The sequence below is a fragment of the Tachyglossus aculeatus genome, chromosome 13, assembly GCF_015852505.1.
Source record: "Tachyglossus aculeatus isolate mTacAcu1 chromosome 13, mTacAcu1.pri, whole genome shotgun sequence".
NCBI lineage: Eukaryota > Metazoa > Chordata > Mammalia > Monotremata > Tachyglossidae > Tachyglossus > Tachyglossus aculeatus.
In genome coordinates, this window is record NC_052078.1 from 20,550,601 (window position 1) to 20,572,369 (window position 21,769).

Here is a 21,769-nt window from a genome sequence, read left to right on the forward strand (position 1 = left end):
GCTTGGAAGAGGAGAGAACGGGATGGAATTGTTATGCCCACAGTGTTTGGGAGTAACCTCAGGGTATGTCAGCAATAATGCATGACCTTTCTTCAGGTTCCATGTATAGTGGGATGGCAGTAACCCAGAGTGCACGAGAGTACTGGAGGGTCTGCTATGTGCAGAGAAACGTTTGGGAGTGTACAACAGAGGTAGAAGACACTTTCCATGCCCTCAAGAGGCTTGCAATCTAATAGGAGAGACAGAAACAAAATTATTTACCCATAAGAGGAAAAAGAATAAGATTGAAGGAGAGGAGTGGAATCAATCAATCAATCAATCATATTTATTGAGCGCTTACTATGTGCAGAGCACTGTACTAAGCGCTTGGGAAGTACAAATTGGCAACATATAGAGACAGTTCCTACCCAACATTGGGCTCACAGTCTAAGAGGGGGAGACAGAGAACAAAACCAAACATACTAACAAAATAAAATAAATAGAATAGATATGTACAAGTAAAATAAATAAATAAATAAATAAATAGAGTAATAAATATGTACAAATATATATCCATATATACAGGTGCTGTGGGGAAGGGAAGGAGGTAAGATGTGGGGGATGGAGAGGGGGACGAGGGGGAGAGGAAGGAAGGGGCTCAGTCTGGGAAGGCCTCCTGGAGGAGGGGAAGGAGGGAAGGAGATGGGAAAGGAGGAAGGAAGGAGAAAGGAAAGGAGGAGGGAAGGAGATGGGGAAGGAGGAGGGAAGGAGAGAGGGAAGGAGATGGGGAAGGAGATGGGGAAGGAGATGGGAAAGGAGGAGGGAAGGAGTCAGTCAGCAACACTGGAGTTGTGAGGGTTGGGAGGAGGATGAGGGCAGAAATATTTGGGATAGTGTGGAGGAGCAGGAGGAATCTTGTGGGAATCAAATAAACCTTACCAAAAAAATACTTTAAATCCCCAAAGAGTAACTTCCTGATTAAGATCCTAAGTCACTTTATGAAAATCCCTGGCACAAGACAGGAATGAAAGCTTGATTTCCAGGTCACCTTTTATCCAACTGCCCCACCCTGTGGTATAAAAAATACACACAGCCAAGTGCCTGAAGTTTAATTTCTAAATAATCTGAGGAGATGCACCTTTTAAAGGTGGTAGACACACAGTATCAGAGAAAATGTTCTGCAGTATTTATTTGTAATCCTACCACCTTTATATTCCGACCACCTATATACTTGCCAAATCTACTGCTCTTTTTTTAAGACCGATAAGACCCCTCTGAGAATGTTGTGGGAAAATCTTTATCTAATTGCTTTTGAATAACGTATTTTAGTAGGCCCAGGGGGCAAGGGAATTAAAATATCTATATGAAAGTTAGGATTTGAACTCCATAATTAGGACAGTCTTCCAGTTCATATACTCAGTGTGAACGCTTGGGCTTTTCTGAAAAATCAACCAGTGGTATATATTGAGTGCTTCTGGTATATATTGAGCATTTACTGTGTGCAGAGCACTCTTTGAGACAGTACAATACAACAGAATTGGTAGACACCTGCCCTCAAGGAGCTTATAGTCTTTTGGAGAGAGTGGAGTAAGGCTGTAAGGATGTTTGGAGAGCCATGATGGATATATACACGTAGCCACATTTCATTTTGACTTAAGGAGTGATAGAAGGAGAGGGACTTGGGGGTTCGGTGAGAAGAGTTTGGGAGGGGCAGGCAGGCTTTGAAAAGCTAATGGGTTTAATGGGGATGGCAGCATGACCCAAAGAAAGGAGCCCAGGTCTGGGAGCCAGGAGACTGTGTGTGACTTTGGGTAAGTCACTTTGTTTTTCTGTGCCTTGGTTTCCTCATTTTAAAATTGGGATTAAAATACCCATTTTCCTATTGTGAACTCTGTGAGTGGCAGAGGCTGTGTCTAATCTGATTATCTTGTATCTATTCCAGTGCTTAGCACATAGAAAGTGCTTAATAAAAAGCATCAATATTATCAATGTCCTATTACGATTCTCTTCAGCTCTATTTAGGAAGGTCTCAAGCTCTTCCAGAGTGCTGGCATGGGTGAAGCAGCCCAAACTTCTGTAAGGGTGAAAATGTTGGCTTTACCCCATCTAGAAACCTAGCATGGGACACTAAGTCCCTGTTGCCCACAGAGTTAGCACTTAGTGTGGAATGCTATCAGGAAAAGTGAGGAGTTGCCCAGTTCTGGATGTGGGGCCTCTTTCCTGCATCTTTAGCTAACCTTCTAGAAAAGGTAGAGGGCAGAGGATATCTATCTATCTATATACATATAGATAGATAGATATAGATGTATGTGTGTGTGTGTGTGTGTGTGTGTGTAAGGGGGTAGTGAGACATTAGTACAGTGCTCTGCACACAGTAAGCGCTCAATAAATACGATTGAATGAATTGGGAAATAAAGGAGGCTTCGGCTTTCCCTCGAATGGTGTTCCCTTGTGTTTTCTCCTCTTACCAACCCCAAGAGGGGGAGGAGATACCCCCCTCGGAGACTGGGTCTTTACTCCTGGCTGACAGCTCCAAAACAGAGCTGTCATTCAGGACTGACGGCTCCCCAGGACCGCTTGGCCCCAGTGGGCTGCTTCCCTGGCTGTCACTCATCTGAGAGAGCACCTGCTCGCTTGTACGGATGTCAGGGGCAGCGGGCATACATCAGGCAACCCCCACCCTGCCCCCAATGGGGTTTTCAGATGCCCGACTGCTCTCTGTGGCAGTTGTGGAGGGAGGGGGACTGAGAAGGCTCTTAAAGACTCCCCCCCTCGACCCCCACCCCCCAACGTGGCCAACGGCACCTGCTCTTTAGGACCTTTCCTGGCCCCAACAGGGTGGTTTGGGATCGATGGAGATGGAACCGGCGCACAGGGCGTGGAAGGCGTTTCTGAAAACTGGGAGTCATCAACCAGGCCTAGGGTTCAAACCCCAGCCATGGGCGAATAAAGATCCATTCAGATTCAGGAGAGCCGTCCATCTGAGCTCATTCATTTTGAACTTAAAAAAAAATCACTCTCAACCTCCTTTATAATGTCATAACCTTGAAAGATGAGCCCCAGAATAATGCTAAGCCAACCGGCCTAAACAACTGGCGCCCGAATGGGGTCGAAACCTCCCACATCCTAACCCTCTTCGGCTCCCCCGGTTTAGTTTAAAGCCTCCTGGTTTTAAGCAAGCCAAAATCTACTGCTGCGGGCAGATGGGAGCAAGAACTCCACCACAAAACCTGCCACTCAAAGTGTAACAGATGACTGTAGCTCTAGAGAACTATCCCTTTGTTCGTTTTGCTAATGAGTGTCCTCATTGCGGCAGGAGACTGAATCGCTAATGACGTGCAGTTCTTGTTCGCAACAGATGGTGGCGCTAGAGCCCACCCCAGCCAAGACCCCCGCTCTAAATTGATCTAGGTGGGAAAATAACCAATTTTTTTTTCCTGTTTTTCCCGAGTTGGGGCTCCTACGCAATAAGATAAAGAGACTGGGGTAGGTATTAAATCACCACTTTAAAATGTGACACTCCACCTGATTAATTCAACTCGGCCCTTGTTTAGTTTGTGATAATGACTGGCTGGCTCCTCGTGCAATCAGCTGCTGACGTTCCAATTCTGCCAGGGGGGGAGAAGAACTAATGCTTAAGCCTATTAAGGCCTGTTTCAGTTATTTAAAAGGCCTTTTGATCCCGTAAATACATCCTGGAAGAGCCTAGAATTGGACAATGTCGGGCAAGAATACCAACTAATGACTCCAAAGTTGAGTTTCCTTCCGTTTTGAACAAAACGTCCCAATTTGTTAAATGCTTTCCGCATTTAGGTGGATGTTCCTCCTTAAAAATGAGTTCAGAGCCAGCCAAAAGGTGAACGGAAGGGTGAACTAAAATTTCATTTTTAGGGAAAAAGTACCATAAAGCATTGAAAATATGTACTGAATGGCTTTAACGGTTACTATAAAGGAATGTAAAACCTAGTTACATACTTATTTCCTCATATGTGATCTAAAAGAAAAACTACAAATAAAGATTGGGAAGTTCACCTGCAAAGCACTGTTGGGACTTTTTAGTCACCCATTTCCCAGGAAAATCAGTGGGAATGGCAATAGGCAAAATCCTCCTTTTATGGTTTATAGATCTAAACATCTCTCCCATTAGCACAGTGATAGAGCTATCTCCAAAGAACAGCACCCTATATTGTAACTTTTTTTGTGGCGGAAGGCCTTTTTTAATTGGTCACCATGCAATATTTGCAACTATAAAGGTAGTCAGCTGATCATGACTCAAAACCCTTAATTTTGTTTTTAGTGCCATAAAGCACCGGGTTTTGAGATTCCCTCTTGCTCAGAAGGTCAGCGAGGAGAAAGGTCCCGGCTTTCTCAGATACAGGCATTATCCTTATAGAGTGAAACGAGGAATACTTCAGATTTATTTTTCCACAAAGAGGAAATAACTTTACGGAAAGGGGGCTGGTTAATATTTGTGAGATTCTGAATTCAGTTGGATATCTCGGTTAAATGCACATTTCTCTCCGGGTTTCTAAAATCCCTCCTATCTTAATTTTAAAGAAACGTGGGGCAGTAAAATCTAGACAGCCATAGGAGAGTATATTCAGATGTTTTCAATAGCATTGAAACAGACAAGAAAAAAGACTAGCCATCCCAATAAGCTTCAATTGCGTAAGAAAAAGACTCCCCCATAATGGACATGGCAAGATTTAAACAAAAGACACACATAATAAAAATGTAAATGAGTTTGCTTTACTAAAACTATAACTTTAAAGTCTTTTGTTGTAAGTTATCCTGAAACCTTCTTACAAGGTAATCACTGTTTGCATAGAGATTTAAACCGAAGTCTTCAATAGCATTAAACGCCTGCACAGTCGAAGTGTGACAGGCATGCAAAGCCATGTTAATGTTCAGAATATGAATTGCCTCTGGGTAGGTCCTACACCGAGTAGAAAACCAACTGTGTTGATATCAGAGAGCCTGATGGACTCCGTGCGGCTCCCAGCCTGAAAACTTCACCGCTTTGACATGTGATGTGCTCCTCCTGACACTGGCAGCCCTGACACAGAGAAATGGCACAAAGACTACAAGCCCCCCTCCTTAGCCACGCACTCTTCAGCCCCCTGGGTTGGCCGTCCAAAGTCTCCCCCGGCCTGCCTAGTTACGGACGGCACTTCATAAACACACAGAGGGAAGTGTGGGTGGGTAGGCCCAGCTGCCTTCCCCAACTCAGCCTCCATAATAAATTGACCTGAATGATGAGGGCACACAAACAGTATGATATGCATTATTCCTGTCAATAAAATGTCCCCATGCGTTATGGTCTTTGTACATAATGTACGGCAGCCTTTCTTCCAGAAAGATTCTCTTTCCTTTTTTGCCTATTCATATTGTAAGTGTCTAATAGAATTCAGAAAATTATATGATGGTGTTGCTGTAGATTTATTGTTCTTGGGCTGCATATTTAAATCTCCCGGTCCCTGCTTAGAAATGGGCAATTTCTCATCCTCCAGGATCTCAGCCCAGTGAGCTCCACTGACCAAGTAGCCCTGGAAAAGGAAATTGCAGAAATCCGAAAGGAAAATGCGAAACTGACCAATATTATTTCAGACCTTGAAGAAACCATAGCACTCAATGGAAAAGAAAACGAACTCTTAGGTAATGTTTGGACACACACAAACACACACACACACACACACACACACACACACACACACACAATTCTCAAGAGTTTAGGAAAAAAATGAAATCCCAAACTGTCAGTCCTTCAGATGTCATACGCAGACATTTTTCGATCCTTCCGTGCCATTTCAGTGAAAAGTGCATTCATTTTGATTTCAGCAGATGTGCTTTTAAAGGAATTTTGAAAGAATATCTCTGTTAGTTATCGGTGTGCACATCTTAGCTTATTGGATAGAGGCTTTCAATTATGTTCGCTTACCAAACCTGAGTAGTAGGGTAACCTGGTAACTGAGGTTTAAAAAATACAGGTGATCCACGATTTGTGATCCAGTTAGTTTTCAATTATCTTCACCAATGAGGTGAACTTTAAATCACAGAGCAAATTAGAGTTTAGCTGTTTATCACTGCCTCCTGTATAAAATAGAATAAAATTTTGGAAACATTTCATGCGAATGAGTCCCTTTATGACATCTTCCATTTTGTTGTTCATCCTTTCAAAGTGCAAATTTTGAAAGGTCTATTGTGTTTTGGCAAAACTTTTTTTTTTAACTAAGCATGCACAAGAACAAAAATGTTATATTGTTCACAATTCTTTTATCACCCAGTAATTGCTTGATGGTGCATTAAATGTATGTGTGAAAAGCTGGTCCTCAGGTGTATGGGAACAAAACTAAGAGACAATCCATTCAGATGTTGAGAATAAAAATGGTTGGTGCTCAACATTGCAAATTTCTGCTTATCATTTGATGTAGTGATGTTTTCAACTTCTGGTAGTTCCGAGCCATAAAGAACCACCTGTTAAAGCACTTTGTATTGGCTGTGACTAACAGCAAAAATGTCTGCTGCTAGTATTGATGAAAAGCTTTGGGCACTCAGCCACACTTGGCTCTTGAACTTACTTCTTAATCTCAATCTGACCAGCCGGCTGAACAGCAGGAAGAAGGCTGTGAATGTCAAGGGCGGTTGTGAAGGTCACAGCTCCGCTAGGACTTTCGTCCACTGTGCATTCCACTGGGCGTCCAGACTGACCTGGAGCACGCAGTATGAATGCACGGACATAAGCGTGTAATTTCATGGTCTTCTTTTCTCTCCTTTTGTTTTCAGAATTTGAAATTATAAGTATGAAAGAGCTAAGGGAAAATGATCAGAAAACTATTGAAAAGGTACTGTAACTTTCTGACATTGATGAATGACTCTTTTTAATTGAAATATCTTCCTGCTTGGGGAATTCACACAATGTCCAGATAGTTTTATGAGGCATAAAAAATTGACATGATTCATTTTCATTCTTCCACATTGTTTATTTTAGTATGACTAATGGTCAGCAGAGGTTCCTCTCCATATCGGCTTTTTTCCGTGTGTTGGAAAACCAATGGAATCATAGCTCTTTTTCTGACTTTCTAGCCCTGTGAACCTAAACTGTGGCTGAATGTGAAGTTTGTAGAGTAAAAGTTATGTTTTAGCAGAAGCCTAACAAATTTCTCATGAGTGGTAAATCATAGTATGATAATTGGTGGCCTGAGTATTACGTCTACGACTGGGTCTGTCTGTTTTTATGCACGTGTAGTTGAATTAGTGTTCTCCTTTGCCAATGTGGCGTGGCATAATGGGAGTCAGTGAGATCATACAATCGGAGGACTTATTCGGAGACCCTAGCAGACATGACCCCCTAGATCAAGTAACGCCCACCCAATAAAAATAATCCTCCATTTTGTAGTTTAGTTTGAAATCACGGGGAATCCCTGATTTAGGAATTAAATTTTCAAAGGGTACCATTTTAAGAAGCATTCACAGTGACGGGCTCATTTATTGAAGTCATTTAAGGGTCCACGGAAGGATAGTCCCTGGTTGTCTTCGAAACAAATCTCCCTTTTCATCGGTCCTTGCCCTTCTCATGCCCTTTGGCATAGAGGACTCTTGTGGAAGTATTGCCCAGAGACCACCTTCTGGTTGGGCTAATGGGAACCAAGGAAAGGGTCCCAGTTGGTGGGAGCATGGGTGGAATGCCATGGCTGGTGGGGATTTGGTAGAGATCTCCACCACCCCCATCCTGAGGACTTGAGCCCACCCAGGGAAAGCAGAAGGAAAGTGATGCTGGAATTGTTTTCTATGAGCCTGTCTTGGACCTTGCATCTCTCGGGCAACTTCAGCACACTTTCTGGGCCCTGAGTCAGTTTTCCTTAGTGCTCCTCACTGGCAGTAGACCTGGTTGCTCTTCCTTATTGGGCCCAATCCCAACCTGAGTATATTTCTCTCACTAGTGGTAATCTCTGAAGACTCATTTTGATAAATGACCTAATAATAATAATAATAATAATAATAGTATGTGCCATTCTGTGTGCCAAGCACTGTTGTAAGTGCTGGATTAGATACAAGTTAATCAGGATGGACACAGTCCCTGACCCACATGGGGCTCACACTCTTAATCCCCAGTTTACAGATGAGGTAACTGAAGCCCAGAGAAGTTAAGAGACTTGTCCAAGGTCACACAGCAGGCACGTGGCAGAGCCGGGATTAGAACTGACTCTCAGGCCTGTGTTCTTTCTATTATGCCATGCTGCGACACTAAAAGGGTCCCTGAAGCCTCAAAATTTAGTTGGCCTTCGTGGGCGACCAGATAATCAAACAAGGGTTCGTTGCCTTGAAGACAACCTCTGAAGTATTAGTGGGATTCTTTTTTTCCTTCCATTTAGTTTCATTGCATTCAGGGCATAGAGCAGAACTTTAGGGAGAGACTGGAGCTTGAACTGGAAATTTGATGATATTTCCATGATCCTGCAGTCAGAATCTAAAGACAACTGAAGCCTACTATGGTTTGAGTAAGGACTTGAGAAACAAGAAACAAGAAACAAAAAGAAACAAGCTAGCAGAACCCAAGGACCTAAACAATGATGCTTCAGAAGCATCATCTCTGGAAAGAAAGTGGGGGCCCAGGCTATATTTAGCAGCTTCCTTTTGATGTATTTTACAGATAAGATAACTAAAGCCCAGAGAAGTTGAGTCTTGCCCAAGATCACACAGCAGACAAGGAGCTGGGATAAAATCCCAGGTCCTTCTAATTCCTTGAGCAGTGCTCTAACCACCAGGTCATGCTGCTTTTCTTAATTGGGATTTTTAACCTTCCCACTCGGGCTGTCTTTTCACTTTGTGCAAGAGGGAGAAAAACTGTGTGGAGCAGAGAGAGTCATGAGGTTTCCAATCAAAGATTACTCTCCTTACTATGAGAGTCTACTTTGGCAGGCAAGTGAAACTGGACCAAGACTAATAGGCAACCGACACTCCATTCCACTCTTTGTGCCTGAAATGACTGTCCCTCTCAGTGCTGAGGCACTTGCTGCTTTCGTTGTCTTTTCTTTTTAAAATCTGATTCTTGATGTCCAGATTCATTCATTCATTGTCAGTCAGTCGTATTTATTGAGTGCTTACTGTGAGCAGAGCACTGTACTAAGCACTTGGGAAAGTACAATACACCAAATAAAGAGTGACAATTCCTGTCCACAACGAGCTCACCCAGATTAGGACCTAAATTCTAATGCCATATGTCTGCTTTGTGAACTTGGGCAAGTCACTTGTCGTTGAGGGCAGGGAATGTGTCTGTTTTATTGTTGTATTGAACTCTCTCAAGTGGTTAGTACAGTACTCTGCACACAGTAACTGCTAAATAAATATGGTTGAATGAACTAAATAAAGTGGAGATTCAATAACTGTTCTTCCTCCTACTTTCACTTTGAGCCTCATGTTGGGCAGGGACTATGTGCAACCTGATTATCTTGTATCTACTCCAGAACATAATATCATGACACATAAGTATGCATTTAACAAATACTGTAATCATTATTATTAATTATTATTATCAACCCAAGTCCAGGAATGGAGAAACCTAACTCATAAACAGTGACATGGTCTAAAAACCCAGGACCCCGCCTTTTACCGGTCTCCCAATCCTCACAAGCCATACTCCCAGCTAAAACAATTATCAAAGAAGGGGCCTGGCAAGGAAGTGAGCTGACTCAACCCCCGGGAATGCCCCTTCTTTCCAGGCAACAGCCTCCTCACTGCCTGAGAATAGATCTCATAGGGCCTGGCTCAGCCCCAATACATTCTGGTCCCACACACCATTTAGTGATTGGAGCAGAGCTGCCCCTTAAAATTGTGGTAACTGTAAGAGTAGCTTTAAATGCAAACACTTTTTAGCCCATCCGTATGTAGTCCAGGAGGTCAAAATGCCCTAAAAAGTGAGGACTATCGCCCAACTCAGTACACAAAGGAATTTACTGCTGGCCCCCTTTGGCAATAACCAGCACAAAAAGAAAGATCTTAATTTTCAAGTGTAGGGTTCAGTGTATCTTGCCTGTAATTGAGGCAAACCTCAGAAGCTATGAAATAAATGTGTGAAGCCTCCACCAGTATGATACTCTGAATCTGTAGAACACTGTTTTATTTTTTAATTTCACATCTCTGATCTTTTTCATTCTCACAACATCCCATGTGCATCTTACTACTATTGTGCTCCCAAATGCCTAGTACAGTACTCTGCACTCAGTAAGTGCTCAATCAATATCATCGATTAAATGACTGAATCCAGTGAGTCCCAGACCAAGCTAGAATTCCATTCCAGACCTCTGCTAAAGTGACCCAAAACTCTGAATCAATCTCCCTGGAGATGTCTCAGGGCAGGGCCAATGGTCAATAAGTCAATAAATCAATATCATTTTTTGATATTTTGAAACTAAGTGCTTGGGATAGAAGACATGGTTCTTGCCCTCAAGGAATTTACATTCTAGCATGAAAGATAAAGATAGGGAAAGTGAAACAATGTATAAGATATGAAGCTAAGCTAGCTCTATGTGTTTGTAGGGACTTAAGGGTTTGGGTGTCAGAGAAGGGCTGAATTGACATCGTGGGATATAAATGGGAAGATTAGAAAATACTCAGGGAAAGCCTCCTGGAGGAGATATGATCTCAGAAAGGCCTTGAGTATGGAGCTGTAATTTGTCAGATATGAAGTAGGGAATTCCAGGTAGCCAGGAAGGGCTTTCATTTATTCATTTATTCAATCATATTTATTAAGCGCTTACTGTGTGCAGAGCACTGTACTAAGTGCTTGGGAAGTAAGAAGTCAGCAACAGGAGATGAGAATGAGGCACAGTAGGTTGGCTTTAGAAAATAAAGATTGTAACTGAGGTGGATAAATAGGAAGCAGTGTGGCCTAGTTGAAAGAACATTGGCATGGGGGGAGTTAGAGGACCTGAATTCTAATCGTAGGTCACACTTGCCTGCTGTGTGACCTTAGGCAGGTCAGTTAACTTCTCTGTGCTCCAGTTTCCTCATCTGTAAAATGGGGATTTAAATACCTGTTCTCCATCCTACTTAGATCGTGAGCAAAATGTGGGACAGGGACTGTGTCCAACCTGATGATCTTTTGGCTAATGCAGTACTTGGCACATAGTAAGCACTTAACAACACAATTATTATTATTAGAAAGGAGAGAGCCGACTGTGAACTTTACAGCCAATTGTCAGGAGTTTCTGCTTAATGCAGAGAAGAATGGCCAACCAATTGAAGGCCTTGGAGAAGTGGGGAGCTGTGAGCAGTACCTTGTTTTAGAAAAATGATTCGGGCAGCAGTGATCTGGAAAAGGGAGAGACTGGAGGCCGGGAGATCTACAAGAAGGCTGATAAAGTAAGCGAGCCAGGATCTGACAAGTGCTCAGACCAGCAAAGTAGCAGATTGGATGGTAGGAAGGAATGGATTCTGGAAATGTTGTGAAATTAGAGCCAACAGCATTGGGTGACTGACTGAATATGGAGGATTTCAAGACAGGGAGAAGTCAAGGATGATGCCACTGTTGCATATTTGAGCAATGGAGAGGATGGTGGTGTCATCAACTGTGCTGAGAACGTGAGGTGGGAGAGAATGTTTTGCAGGGGGAAGATGACGAGTTCAGTTTTAGACAGACTGAGTCTGAGACATCAAGCCGGTGAGACATTCATGTAGCGATATCCTGAAGGCAGGAGGGAATGTGAGATGGCAGAGAAGGACAGAGGTCTGGGCTAGTCAAGTAGATTTGGGAATCATCCACATAGAGGTGGTAATAAAAGCCTCGGGAGCAGGCGAGCTCCCTGAAGGAGTTTGTGTAAATTGAGACAAGAAAGGGACATGCCACCTGTCCAGTAGCCCCAAATTATTTGAAGATATCTTAATGTGACCCAGTTGGTATGGTGCTTTCCATCAATTATGCCACAAGAAACTACAATAAGCGGAAGCTGGGTAGATACAAAGGAGACACTGAGCTTTTCTTAGTGCTTTCTTCTATCAGCATAAGGGCCACATTTATCTGGGCCCCTGCAGAATAATAACAATAGGACACAATGTGGAGTTTCAGGGAAACTTTCTAAGGGTGGAAGATGCTCCTATAAATAATCTGTCCAAACTTCATTCTTCTTTGGTTCATGTTATTCAAAAAGAATTAACTTCCCCTTCTCCTGAAGCATTTGGGCTCTCTAACATGGCTTACACCCAAATTTTCCTGAAGTCCATTGAAAAGAAAGATTATGGAAGAACTGAAGATATCTATACCCAAACTATATTCTTATATCTGTTTCAGTTAACTGCAGGAAGAGAAAAATTGAAACTCGAACTTGACCAGGAGAGGGTTTTAGTTGAACAAATGGTAAGACTCTCATGTTTTATTCATGAAACATCACTAAGTTCAAAGCTCTAAAACGATCATTTATAAATGTGGACACTTCCGTTTGATTTCTGTTCAGAGTGAAATTCTCACTTGTCCGTTGTAAGAGGTCTTATTTACTTACTGTTAGGATTAAAGTTAGTCATGAGGTGATTTTTTTAAAAAATGTAAATACACTGTAGAAATCTGAGTCCCATTTTAGAAAATCCAACTTACGGCAAGATGTGAGATGTGAAATAGCATTAAATATTTTAAAAATACTTTGAAGTGTTTTAGTACAGAAACACAAGGAAAATACTTACTAGGAGAGCTCTTTTGTTTTGAAAGATGTGTTATTTTGTGTTTACAAGTAGTCATAAGTAATGGCAGACACAAAGCCTCATCTAGATATTTTGGCATTCTGTGCTAGTCTCATAAGAACACTGCCTTTTTTATTTTCTTTTCTTTAAACAGAACTTTCCAGACGGCTGGTCCTTTATTTTATCAGTTGACTTTTTTTCCCCCCCAGCTTATGGTTGGCTTGCAACCGATCACCACTAGTATGTCTTTGTTACAGAAAGCTGACTGTGTTTATTATAATAAAAAATAAAACACAGCTTGACTTGCGTCCTAAATGTGCTGGAAAAGAATATGATACTGTTTAGAAGAGAAAAGCTTGTTCATAGAAAATCAACACCACTTCAGATATTTAAGCATGCGCTTTTTTACAGCTTGTCAAACTTTGTGCCAAGTCATGGGCTGCTTTACTCCCTTGGTTTTGTTACTCTTAACACCATGTGCTTTGGGTCCCTTGTCATAGAAATTAATGAAAAACAATGCTTCCGGACCACAATGGAGCCTTCTAGGAAGCCAAGTTGTAAACGCAGAAAACAAGGATGAATTTGGGTTATCTAGCTACTCAGCTATGGGCTTGCTTTAACAAATATTCTTATCTCAAAAACTCTTTGCAACCAGATACCTGGAATATAAAAGCAGAATTCTTCTCTAGTCTAGTGAGGGACTTTGATTCTTCCCATCCTTCCCATCCCCCCAGCCGCCTTCTCTTCCCTCTCTCCCTCCCCACCCCCAACTTGAGCTTTTAATGTTCTAACTGAAAGAGGAGTTTAATTTTTACTTTGCTGAATATTCAACTATTGGGCATACTTTTGATTCTTATTAGCATTAGCTTTCTTCATAGGGTTTGAAGTAGGGAAAGAAACCAAAGTTTCTACTATTTTTGAAATTTTATGGCAATGATATATTCATTCCTAAGGATTTACGATTTGGGCATACCCATATCTATGCCTGCTAACATGAATTAGGAATTTCTCTGTGCCTTATTATTGCCATTGTTTTTTTCAATTTGGCTCCAACACTGGCAGTGAAATAGTCAGAAATATTACTAAAAATATTTTTTCAAGAGTCATTTTAGCCCCTACCAGCTCCCCCTGTTACGACCTTGAACTCAAAGAGTCAATCTCCTCCTCCCCTTCTGCCTCCTCTCCCCTTTCTCTTCCTCCTCCTCTTCCTCTACTTTTTCCTCCTCTTCGTCTACTTTTTCCTCCTCTCTTTTTCTTCTCCTTCCTCCTCCTCTTCCTCCTTATCCTCTTCTTCTGCTTCTCCCTCCTCTTCCTCTACTTTTTCCTCTTCTTGTCTCCTTTCTCTTCCTCCTCCTCCCTCTTCTCCCCCACTCTCTCTAGGACACACTCTCTTTCCACCATCGTGGCTGCAGTTTCTACCTCATCAGAATATTACTCAGCTACCTCTGTGAACTGGTAGTCTTGCAGGAGATTTAAAAATAAAGAAAACCTAGGAGAGGGTCAGCTGAAATGGTGCTCCGGGAAAAAAAGAGTTTGAAAGCCAGCTTGGGGCACAGGGAAAATAGCTCCATTTGAAAGAAAGGAAAGAAATTCCCCCTGCTAATCTTCCCTGTCCCAAGATGGGTAGCAATCAAGAATTAAGAGAAACTATCAGACTCTAAGCTGTTGTCTCTACAAGTTACTATCCAGAAGCCCATGAGGTCTACAAAGCCCTTCCTGCATCTTCCCCTTCCTGACTCTCAGACCAGATAGACCCCAGGTAGACCCTGTAAAATTACCAGAGATAAGTCCTCCCTACTCATGAGCAGACTGCTTCTAGTGAGTAATCCTGCTTTTGGCTTCATCTCTTCAGATTCAAAAGCACATGGAGGATATGGAAGGGATGAGAACGTTAACTGAAGCTCAAAAGAAGGTAAGGACCTCTATTTTCCCCCAGGCTTCAGGTTTGGGCTTTTCTGGTGAGACTAGGAGCCCTTTTCATTCTGGAGCGCTCAGTGTTGAAGCACACTCCAGAGCTGGCCAGCAGAAACAGTTAAGAAAGGTATTGATGGCCAACCTCCAAACCTGCTCCATTGACACTAATGCTTGGGGACTTGAGATTGGACTTGAGACTTAAGCGCTTAGTACAGTGCTCTGCACATAGTAAGCGCTCAATAAATATGATTGATGAGTGGAGAGAGGTCCTCCAGGCGTCAGCCTTTTGGCCATTCAGTTTTTTGAGGACAGATACACTCGTGCCTTGACAACCTTGTTAGGCAACAGCTTCAGGCCCTGCAAAATGACCTGTGCTAACTTTCACATGTCCAGTTGTCAGTCGTGCACCTCACTTGGAGTCACCCATTGTAAAGGGGTTCTAATCCTGGCTCCGCCCCATGTCTGCTGTATGACCTTGGGCAAGTCATTTAACTTCTCTGTACCTCTGTTACCTCATCTGTAAAATGGGGATTAAGACTGTTAGCCCCACTTGGGACTTACACTGTGTCCAACCTGATTAGCTCGTATCTAGCTCAGTGCTTAGCACAGGGCCTGGCACATAGTAAGTGCCTAACAAATACTATTTTTAAAAAGAGGTGACAGTGTCTCGGTCCCATCCCTTTGGTGTTTTGTGAGATGAGCAGAAGTGGCCAACATCATCATCATCATTTTCTCTTTCCTAGATGATGAATCTGAGTAGAGAACTAAAAGAACTAAGGTGGCTAGTTCTGGGTTACCCAATTAATTTGCCCCCAACTAATCAGGGGCAGAATCATGAAAACAATCCGGTCACTGACCCTTTCCACAAAGCTTTCCTGTAACTCTTCATGTATTCCCCCCAGCATATATGTATATATTTGTAATTTATTTATTTATCTATTTATTTATTTATATTAATGTCTGCCCCCTCAGACTGTGAGCTTGTTGTGTCTGTTGTTATATTATACTCTCCTAAGCACTCAGTACAGTGCTTTGCACACAGTAAGTACTCAATAAATACGACTGTTTGATTGATTGATAGGGCCCCCCATTAAAGCTCTGACAGAAATCCCAGCCTACCTTTCATCCCAGAATACCCACCCACCCACCCCATCATTAAGGGTCACACACTTCTAGCTTATATGTCTCCTGTGACCGAGTTTGTAAGTGTGTGTCCGTGCATGTGAGCCAGGGGTATGAGCAGGAGTGGATGAATTTAGAGCAGCTGGGACCTTGTTTTGTGGCTAACTGCACCGAGACTACAAGAGCACTTAGTAGTGGAGGAGAAGCAGCATAGGCTAGTGGTTAAGTGGCTTGGGAGTCAGAAGGACCTGGGTTCTAATCCTGGCTCTGCCACTTGTATGCTCTGTGACGATGGGCAAGTCACTTAACTTCTCAGTGCTTCAGTTATCTCACCTGTAAAATGGATATTAAGACTGTAAGGCCCCATTTGGTATGTGGACCATGCCTGACGTAATAAGCCTGTATCTCCCCCAGTGTTCAGTACAGTACCTAGCACATAGTACCCACTTATCAAAGACCATTTTAAAAAAAGAGGGAGCATAGCCATAGACCTATAAATGCTTCTCAGGTAACCAGGAGGGGAAGGAAAGGATTTTTTTTTTAATTGCTCTACCCCTCCCTGCTTGATTGAGGCCTTATTATTCAGTCACTCACGGGTATTTAACAACAAATATCGAGTTTCTGATTACTTCAACTACTATACAGGGATACCTCAAAAACCACACACTTCCTCAACTCCATTCCCTGCCCTCTAGACATCCTCTCAGTGAGATACTTGTACTGACATAACCCGTTTTTAAGGAGACACAGGAGAGATATTCCTGAAATCTTAAAAAGTCACATTTTCAAGTAACTCGCTCTGAAGTACTGCTGGCTGTGCATTTCTGACCCAGTCGATTTGACAGTGCCTTTGTTTCCACTCATTGTAACAAGAGTCCATTATAGCCCATTCTCGCTCTACCCTTTATATTTATGACCTATTGAAATTCAACATGAAAAACGTAGTGCATTTTTAGCATTGGGTGCAGGCTGTTTCATCCAAAAGCACCCTGAAACTTCCCAAGATCTTAATGGATCTGCCTTTCATGTTGTTCGTAAAATAATGACACATTGGAACTTTGAAAGTGGAATTGTAATTTCAAATTAAATGTGCTCCTTTTCATTTGTTTCTGACAAGAAAGAAATTCGGAGACTTTCCATGCCACTCTCAGGGTTCAGGAGAGGAGACGGCAATTGTGCTTTGGGCAAATTTGTCTTGGGCAACAGAATTGGGATACAGTTATTTTGCTCCCAAGGCAAACTTTAAAGTTGTGCAACATCCTCCTGCCCTTCAGCAAAACTGCCCTACCATCAACAATATTGTAACTGGGAGTTTTATAAGATGCAAATTGCCCTGATGGTAGGCTTGCCTTGCAATCACTTTTAGAAATCTATATTCCAGTATATTAGTAAACTTACCATACTATTAAAACGATTGGTTCATTATTAGTGAAATGTTTGTCTGTGGGGAGTCATGGTTGTGTTTTTCTCCTTTTACAGATGTCTGGGAAGGCAGGGAAGTCTGTATCAGTAGTCAGAAAAGTACTGAATCTTCCTCTTCCTCCCCCTTATACCCAGAAGAGCAGAGCCACCAAAATTTAAAGCTAGGATGAAGCTGCTATAAAAGCCACATTTCAAATTATCAGGTCCCAGCGATCCAGCTGATATAGAACCAGTCCCAGACAGGGTGCTTCCAGGGCTACACCATTGAGAATATGACAGTTTCTTGATATCTTGTTTTTTGTCTCAGATAAGAAACATGATTAGTAAGGGTGAATGAGTTAGATACAAAGAGACTCTTGTGAAAGGTGAGGACCAAGTATTACTTGTGTTGAAATATACCAGCGTCCTGAAATCAGAACTGTCCAGCTACACGGGCCTGCCTACCATGCAGTGACACTCAGCTGCTTGTATTCACGTGATTAAATGCTTGGGCATTTTCCACCAAAGCTGGAAAATGGGCATTTTGTCTTAGCCAGACACACTCCATGATACAACCGGGTTATATTCAACGTGTGGTTGTACTTTGAATGACTGTAATAAGGGGTACATTTCATCACAGACATATCAATTGATCAATCAACTGTATTTATTAAGCACTTCCTGTGTGCAGAGCACTGAACTAAGCACTTGGGAGAGCATAATACAACAGAATTAACAGACATGTTCCCTGCCTACAATGAATTTACAATCTGTTTTACATGCAATTGGGAGCCGTTCCCAAACCAGACCTTGTGTGCTGGCCAAGTACTTCAGGAAAGTAAAAATTGTAATAATAATTGTAATAATAATACTGGTATTTGTTAAGTGTTTACTATGTGCTGAACTAAGCACTGGGGTAGATACAAGATAATCGGGTTGGACACAGTCCCTGTCCTACATGGGCACATAGTCTTAATCCCCATTTTACAGATGAGGAACCTGAGGTCCAGAGAAGTGAAGTGACTCACCCAAGGTCATACACAGCCGGTCACGTGGCGACCCAGGATTAGATCCCAGGTCCTTCTGACTCCCAGTCCTATGCTCTATCCACCAGACCAGCTGCTTCTCTAATAGAGTTGGTAGGCACGATCCTTGCCCTCCTGGAGCTTACAGTCTACACGGGGAGACAGACATTAAAATAAATTACAGATAGGAGAAATAGAGAATAAGGTTATGTACATGAGTGCTGTGGGGCTGGAGTTAGTATCAAAGTACTTAAGGGGTACACAACTATGTGCAAAGGTGACATAGCGGGGAGGAGGGAAAATGAGGGCTTAGTCAGGGAAGGCCTTTTGAAAAAGATGTGATTTTAGGAGGGTTTTGAAGGAGGGGACACTAGCGGCCTGCAGATATGAAGGAGGAGGGAAGTTCCCGGACAGAGGGAGGAAACGGTGGGCAGCAGGAGAAACAAGACGGGGGAACAGAGAGTTGGTTAGTGTTAGAGGAGCGGAGTGTGTGGTCTGGGTTGCAGTAGATGATCATCAAGGATAGGTAGGAAGGGAAGAGCTGATTGAGCACCCTAAAGCCGATGGTAAGATGTTTCTGTTTGAGGTGGAGATGGATGGGGCAACCACTGGAGTTTTTAAGGAGTGAGGAGGTAAATCCTCACCAAACCATAAGACCAGATTCCCACCTGATTGTGTGAACAATAAAATACTTCTAAACTTCCCATGACCATTTATTACCACTTTGAGGGAAAAACACAAACCTACCCTTTACAGAGCAAAATATTCATTTATTTTGGTTCTATTTTCAAGGAGTCTCAAAGCTTGAAAATGTTTCTTTGGACATCAAGTTACTGCTGTTGGATCTTCCCCAAGCTTAATATCGTGAACAAATAAATACTATCAGTTCTGCTAGAATGAACGTTTTCAAAATTCAATTTGAATCCTTTCAGAGAATTAAGGAGCATTCCTCCAACAACATGAGTCTGTTCGGATTCTGTGGGTCACCTTATTGGAAGAAGCTGCTTGGGACGTGAGCATGGCATCAGAGTGGCTAATGTAGCATGAGATTTCCTGATCGTGAGGTGTCCCAAGAACATGACCCTCACGTTATATGAGAACTGGGGTAATTGGGATCTGTGCCTCCTCTCGGTGTCAGTGTTATTATAGTTATTATTCTTACTGTAGATCCACAAGACTGTAAGCTCCTTGTGGGGAAGAATCGTGTCTACTAACTTTAGTGTACTCTTAGGGGCTTAGAAAAGTGCTCTGCACACAGTACATGCTAAGTTAATACCACTGATTGATTCTAAGTAATTCTCACTTGTAAAATTTTCCCATATAATGCATGAAAATTTTTAGGTGATCTCCATTTAGACCAAATTTTTTCATTTCACTCCTTAGATTTTTCTCTGTGTAGAGCTTTATAGTGGCAGGTTTCCTGAAACTCACTGCAAGAGAATTTTCTGAATTTAACATTGGTCGGTGGCTACAGTAGTTGGGTGCAGGGCCATTCTGCGTCAACCATTAAACTTATCTAATTAATCATACTTATTTTTGGAAATCTGTGGCATTTTGTGGGAATGGCACACATGCTGACAGATAAGTTGAACGTGTAGCCGATCTGAAAAAAAAAAATGACAGACGCATTTCTGCCTGATTTATGTAGAAAGAATGTCTTGCCAAGTGAAGTTTGTATTTGTTCATAGTTTTTTATTGTGTGGAGTTGGGTTTTTGATATTCTTAAAACACTTCATGTACAGGGGGGTCCCAAGCCAAGGTTGAGTTGAATTCCTAGAAAATATTTTACGGAACCGGGGAGCTGAGCAGGTGAATATTGAAAAACTTCCAATTTAAAATCGAGGGGTACCTCATTCCACTTTAGAGATGGAGAGATTCAGCATATAATAAAAAAATAATGAAAATAATAATAAAAGGTTTTTGCTAAGTACTTCCTATGTGCCAAGTACTGTACTGAGCACTGGGATGGAGGCAAGATAATCAGGTCCCACATGGGGGTCATAATCTAAGTAGGAGGGAGAACAGGGATTGAATCCCCATTTTGCAGATGAGGGAACTGAGGCACAGAGAAGTTAAGTAACTTGTCATAAGTCACATAGCAAGTACGTGATGTAGCTGGGATTAGAACCCAGGTCCTCTGATTCCCAGGCCCATGTTCTTTCAAATCTGTCGCAAGTTTCAATTCCCTCCTAGATGGAAAGTATTACAAAAACGAACCACCACTCCTACCGTAATTCTAGAAATTTATCTTTGATTTTGTCAGCTCACACAGGACACAGGATAGATAATGGAAGACCATCATCCTTTAAGGTCAGAGATTAGCAGGAGTTTTGCCTCTCTTTTAATCTTAGCAAAGATGCTAACTGAAATGTATCAGGGCAGGAAAGAATTTGGTAGGGGCAAGGATGGGGTGGTTTTATCTTCTGGGCAGAACGGTGGTTGTCCAGGAATAATAATAATTGTGTTAGTTGTTAAGCACTTACTATGTGCCAGGCACTATACTAAGCGCTGGGACGGATGCAAACAAATCAGGTTGGACACAGTTCCCATTGCTCTTGGGCACCAATGGCACATACATTGTGGGAGTAATAATAATAATAATAATAATAATGGCATTTATTAAGTGCTTACTATGTGCGCAGCACTGTTCTACTGCAGATGCTGTACCCAGCCCCCTCGGGAGAGATGGCACCCACTCACCAGGATCTTCACACTGCTTTTCCCTCCTCTCTTCTCCCTTCCTTGACCCAAACATGCGAGCATGAGCCCCCTGAGGAACAGGAACTGATTATCTTGTATCTACCCCAGAACTTAGTACACTCGGTGGCACACAGTAAACATAACTTTATATATATTATAGCCTTAATTCTATTTGTCCTGAAGATTTTGACACCTGTCTACATGTTTTGTTTCGTCGTCTGTCACCCCCTTCTAGACTGGAGCCCATCGTTGGGTAGGGACCATCTCTATATGTTGCCGACTTGTACTTCCCAAGCGCTTAGTACAGTGCTCTGCACACAGTAAGCGCTCAATAAATATGAATGGATGAATGAATGAACACATAACTACCAAAACTATTATTATTATTTTCTGGTGATGTTTTTCCCTGCCGGACAGGAGCCGTGCCATCTGAAAACCAGACAAATGGCCACAAGTGGGACAGGATCAGGCCTCCTCGCCTAACCCATCCAGTCCCAGCCCAGTAGCTTGGCAGTCCCGAGGAACGTATGCTACAAGCAGGGATAGGGCAAGCAACAGCACTGGTGAAACGACTTTAGGGGGGGGAAAAAAACATTGCTTCACCAGGACCAGAGCCAGATTGGTTGGGGTGGGAGGGGATGGGCAGGGGCACCTGCCATCCAGTGGCACAGCATGGGCAGACATAAGAGGCCCTGGGAAAGGAAATGACTCCTATTTTCTGTAGCTTCACAGGGAGGACTGAAGCCTGGAGAACGAATAATAATAATAATAATAACAATAATAGCATTTATTAAGCGCTTACTATGTGCAAAGCACTGTTCTAAGCGCTGGGGAGGATACAAGGTGATCAGGTTGTCCCACGGGGGGCTCACAGTCTTCATCCCCATTTTACAGATGAGGTAACTGAAGCACAGAGAAGTTAAGTGACTTGCCCAAAGTCACACAGCTGACAGTTGGCG

The 21,769-nt window shown here is 42.5% G+C and overlaps 1 protein-coding gene across 1 annotated transcript in view; it reads left to right on the top strand.

Moving 5' to 3' along the window:
* C13H10orf67 (chromosome 13 C10orf67 homolog) overlaps positions 1–21,769 on the top strand; it is a 60,882-nt gene that overhangs the window by 17,621 nt on the left and 21,492 nt on the right. Inside the window, exons 6-9 of the mRNA XM_038755947.1 lie at positions 5,490–5,634; positions 6,763–6,821; positions 12,266–12,331; positions 14,501–14,560. Of these exons, the coding sequence (XP_038611875.1) occupies positions 5,490–5,634; positions 6,763–6,821; positions 12,266–12,331; positions 14,501–14,560 (330 nt within the window). The remainder of the gene's footprint in view (positions 1–5,489; positions 5,635–6,762; positions 6,822–12,265; positions 12,332–14,500; positions 14,561–21,769) is intronic.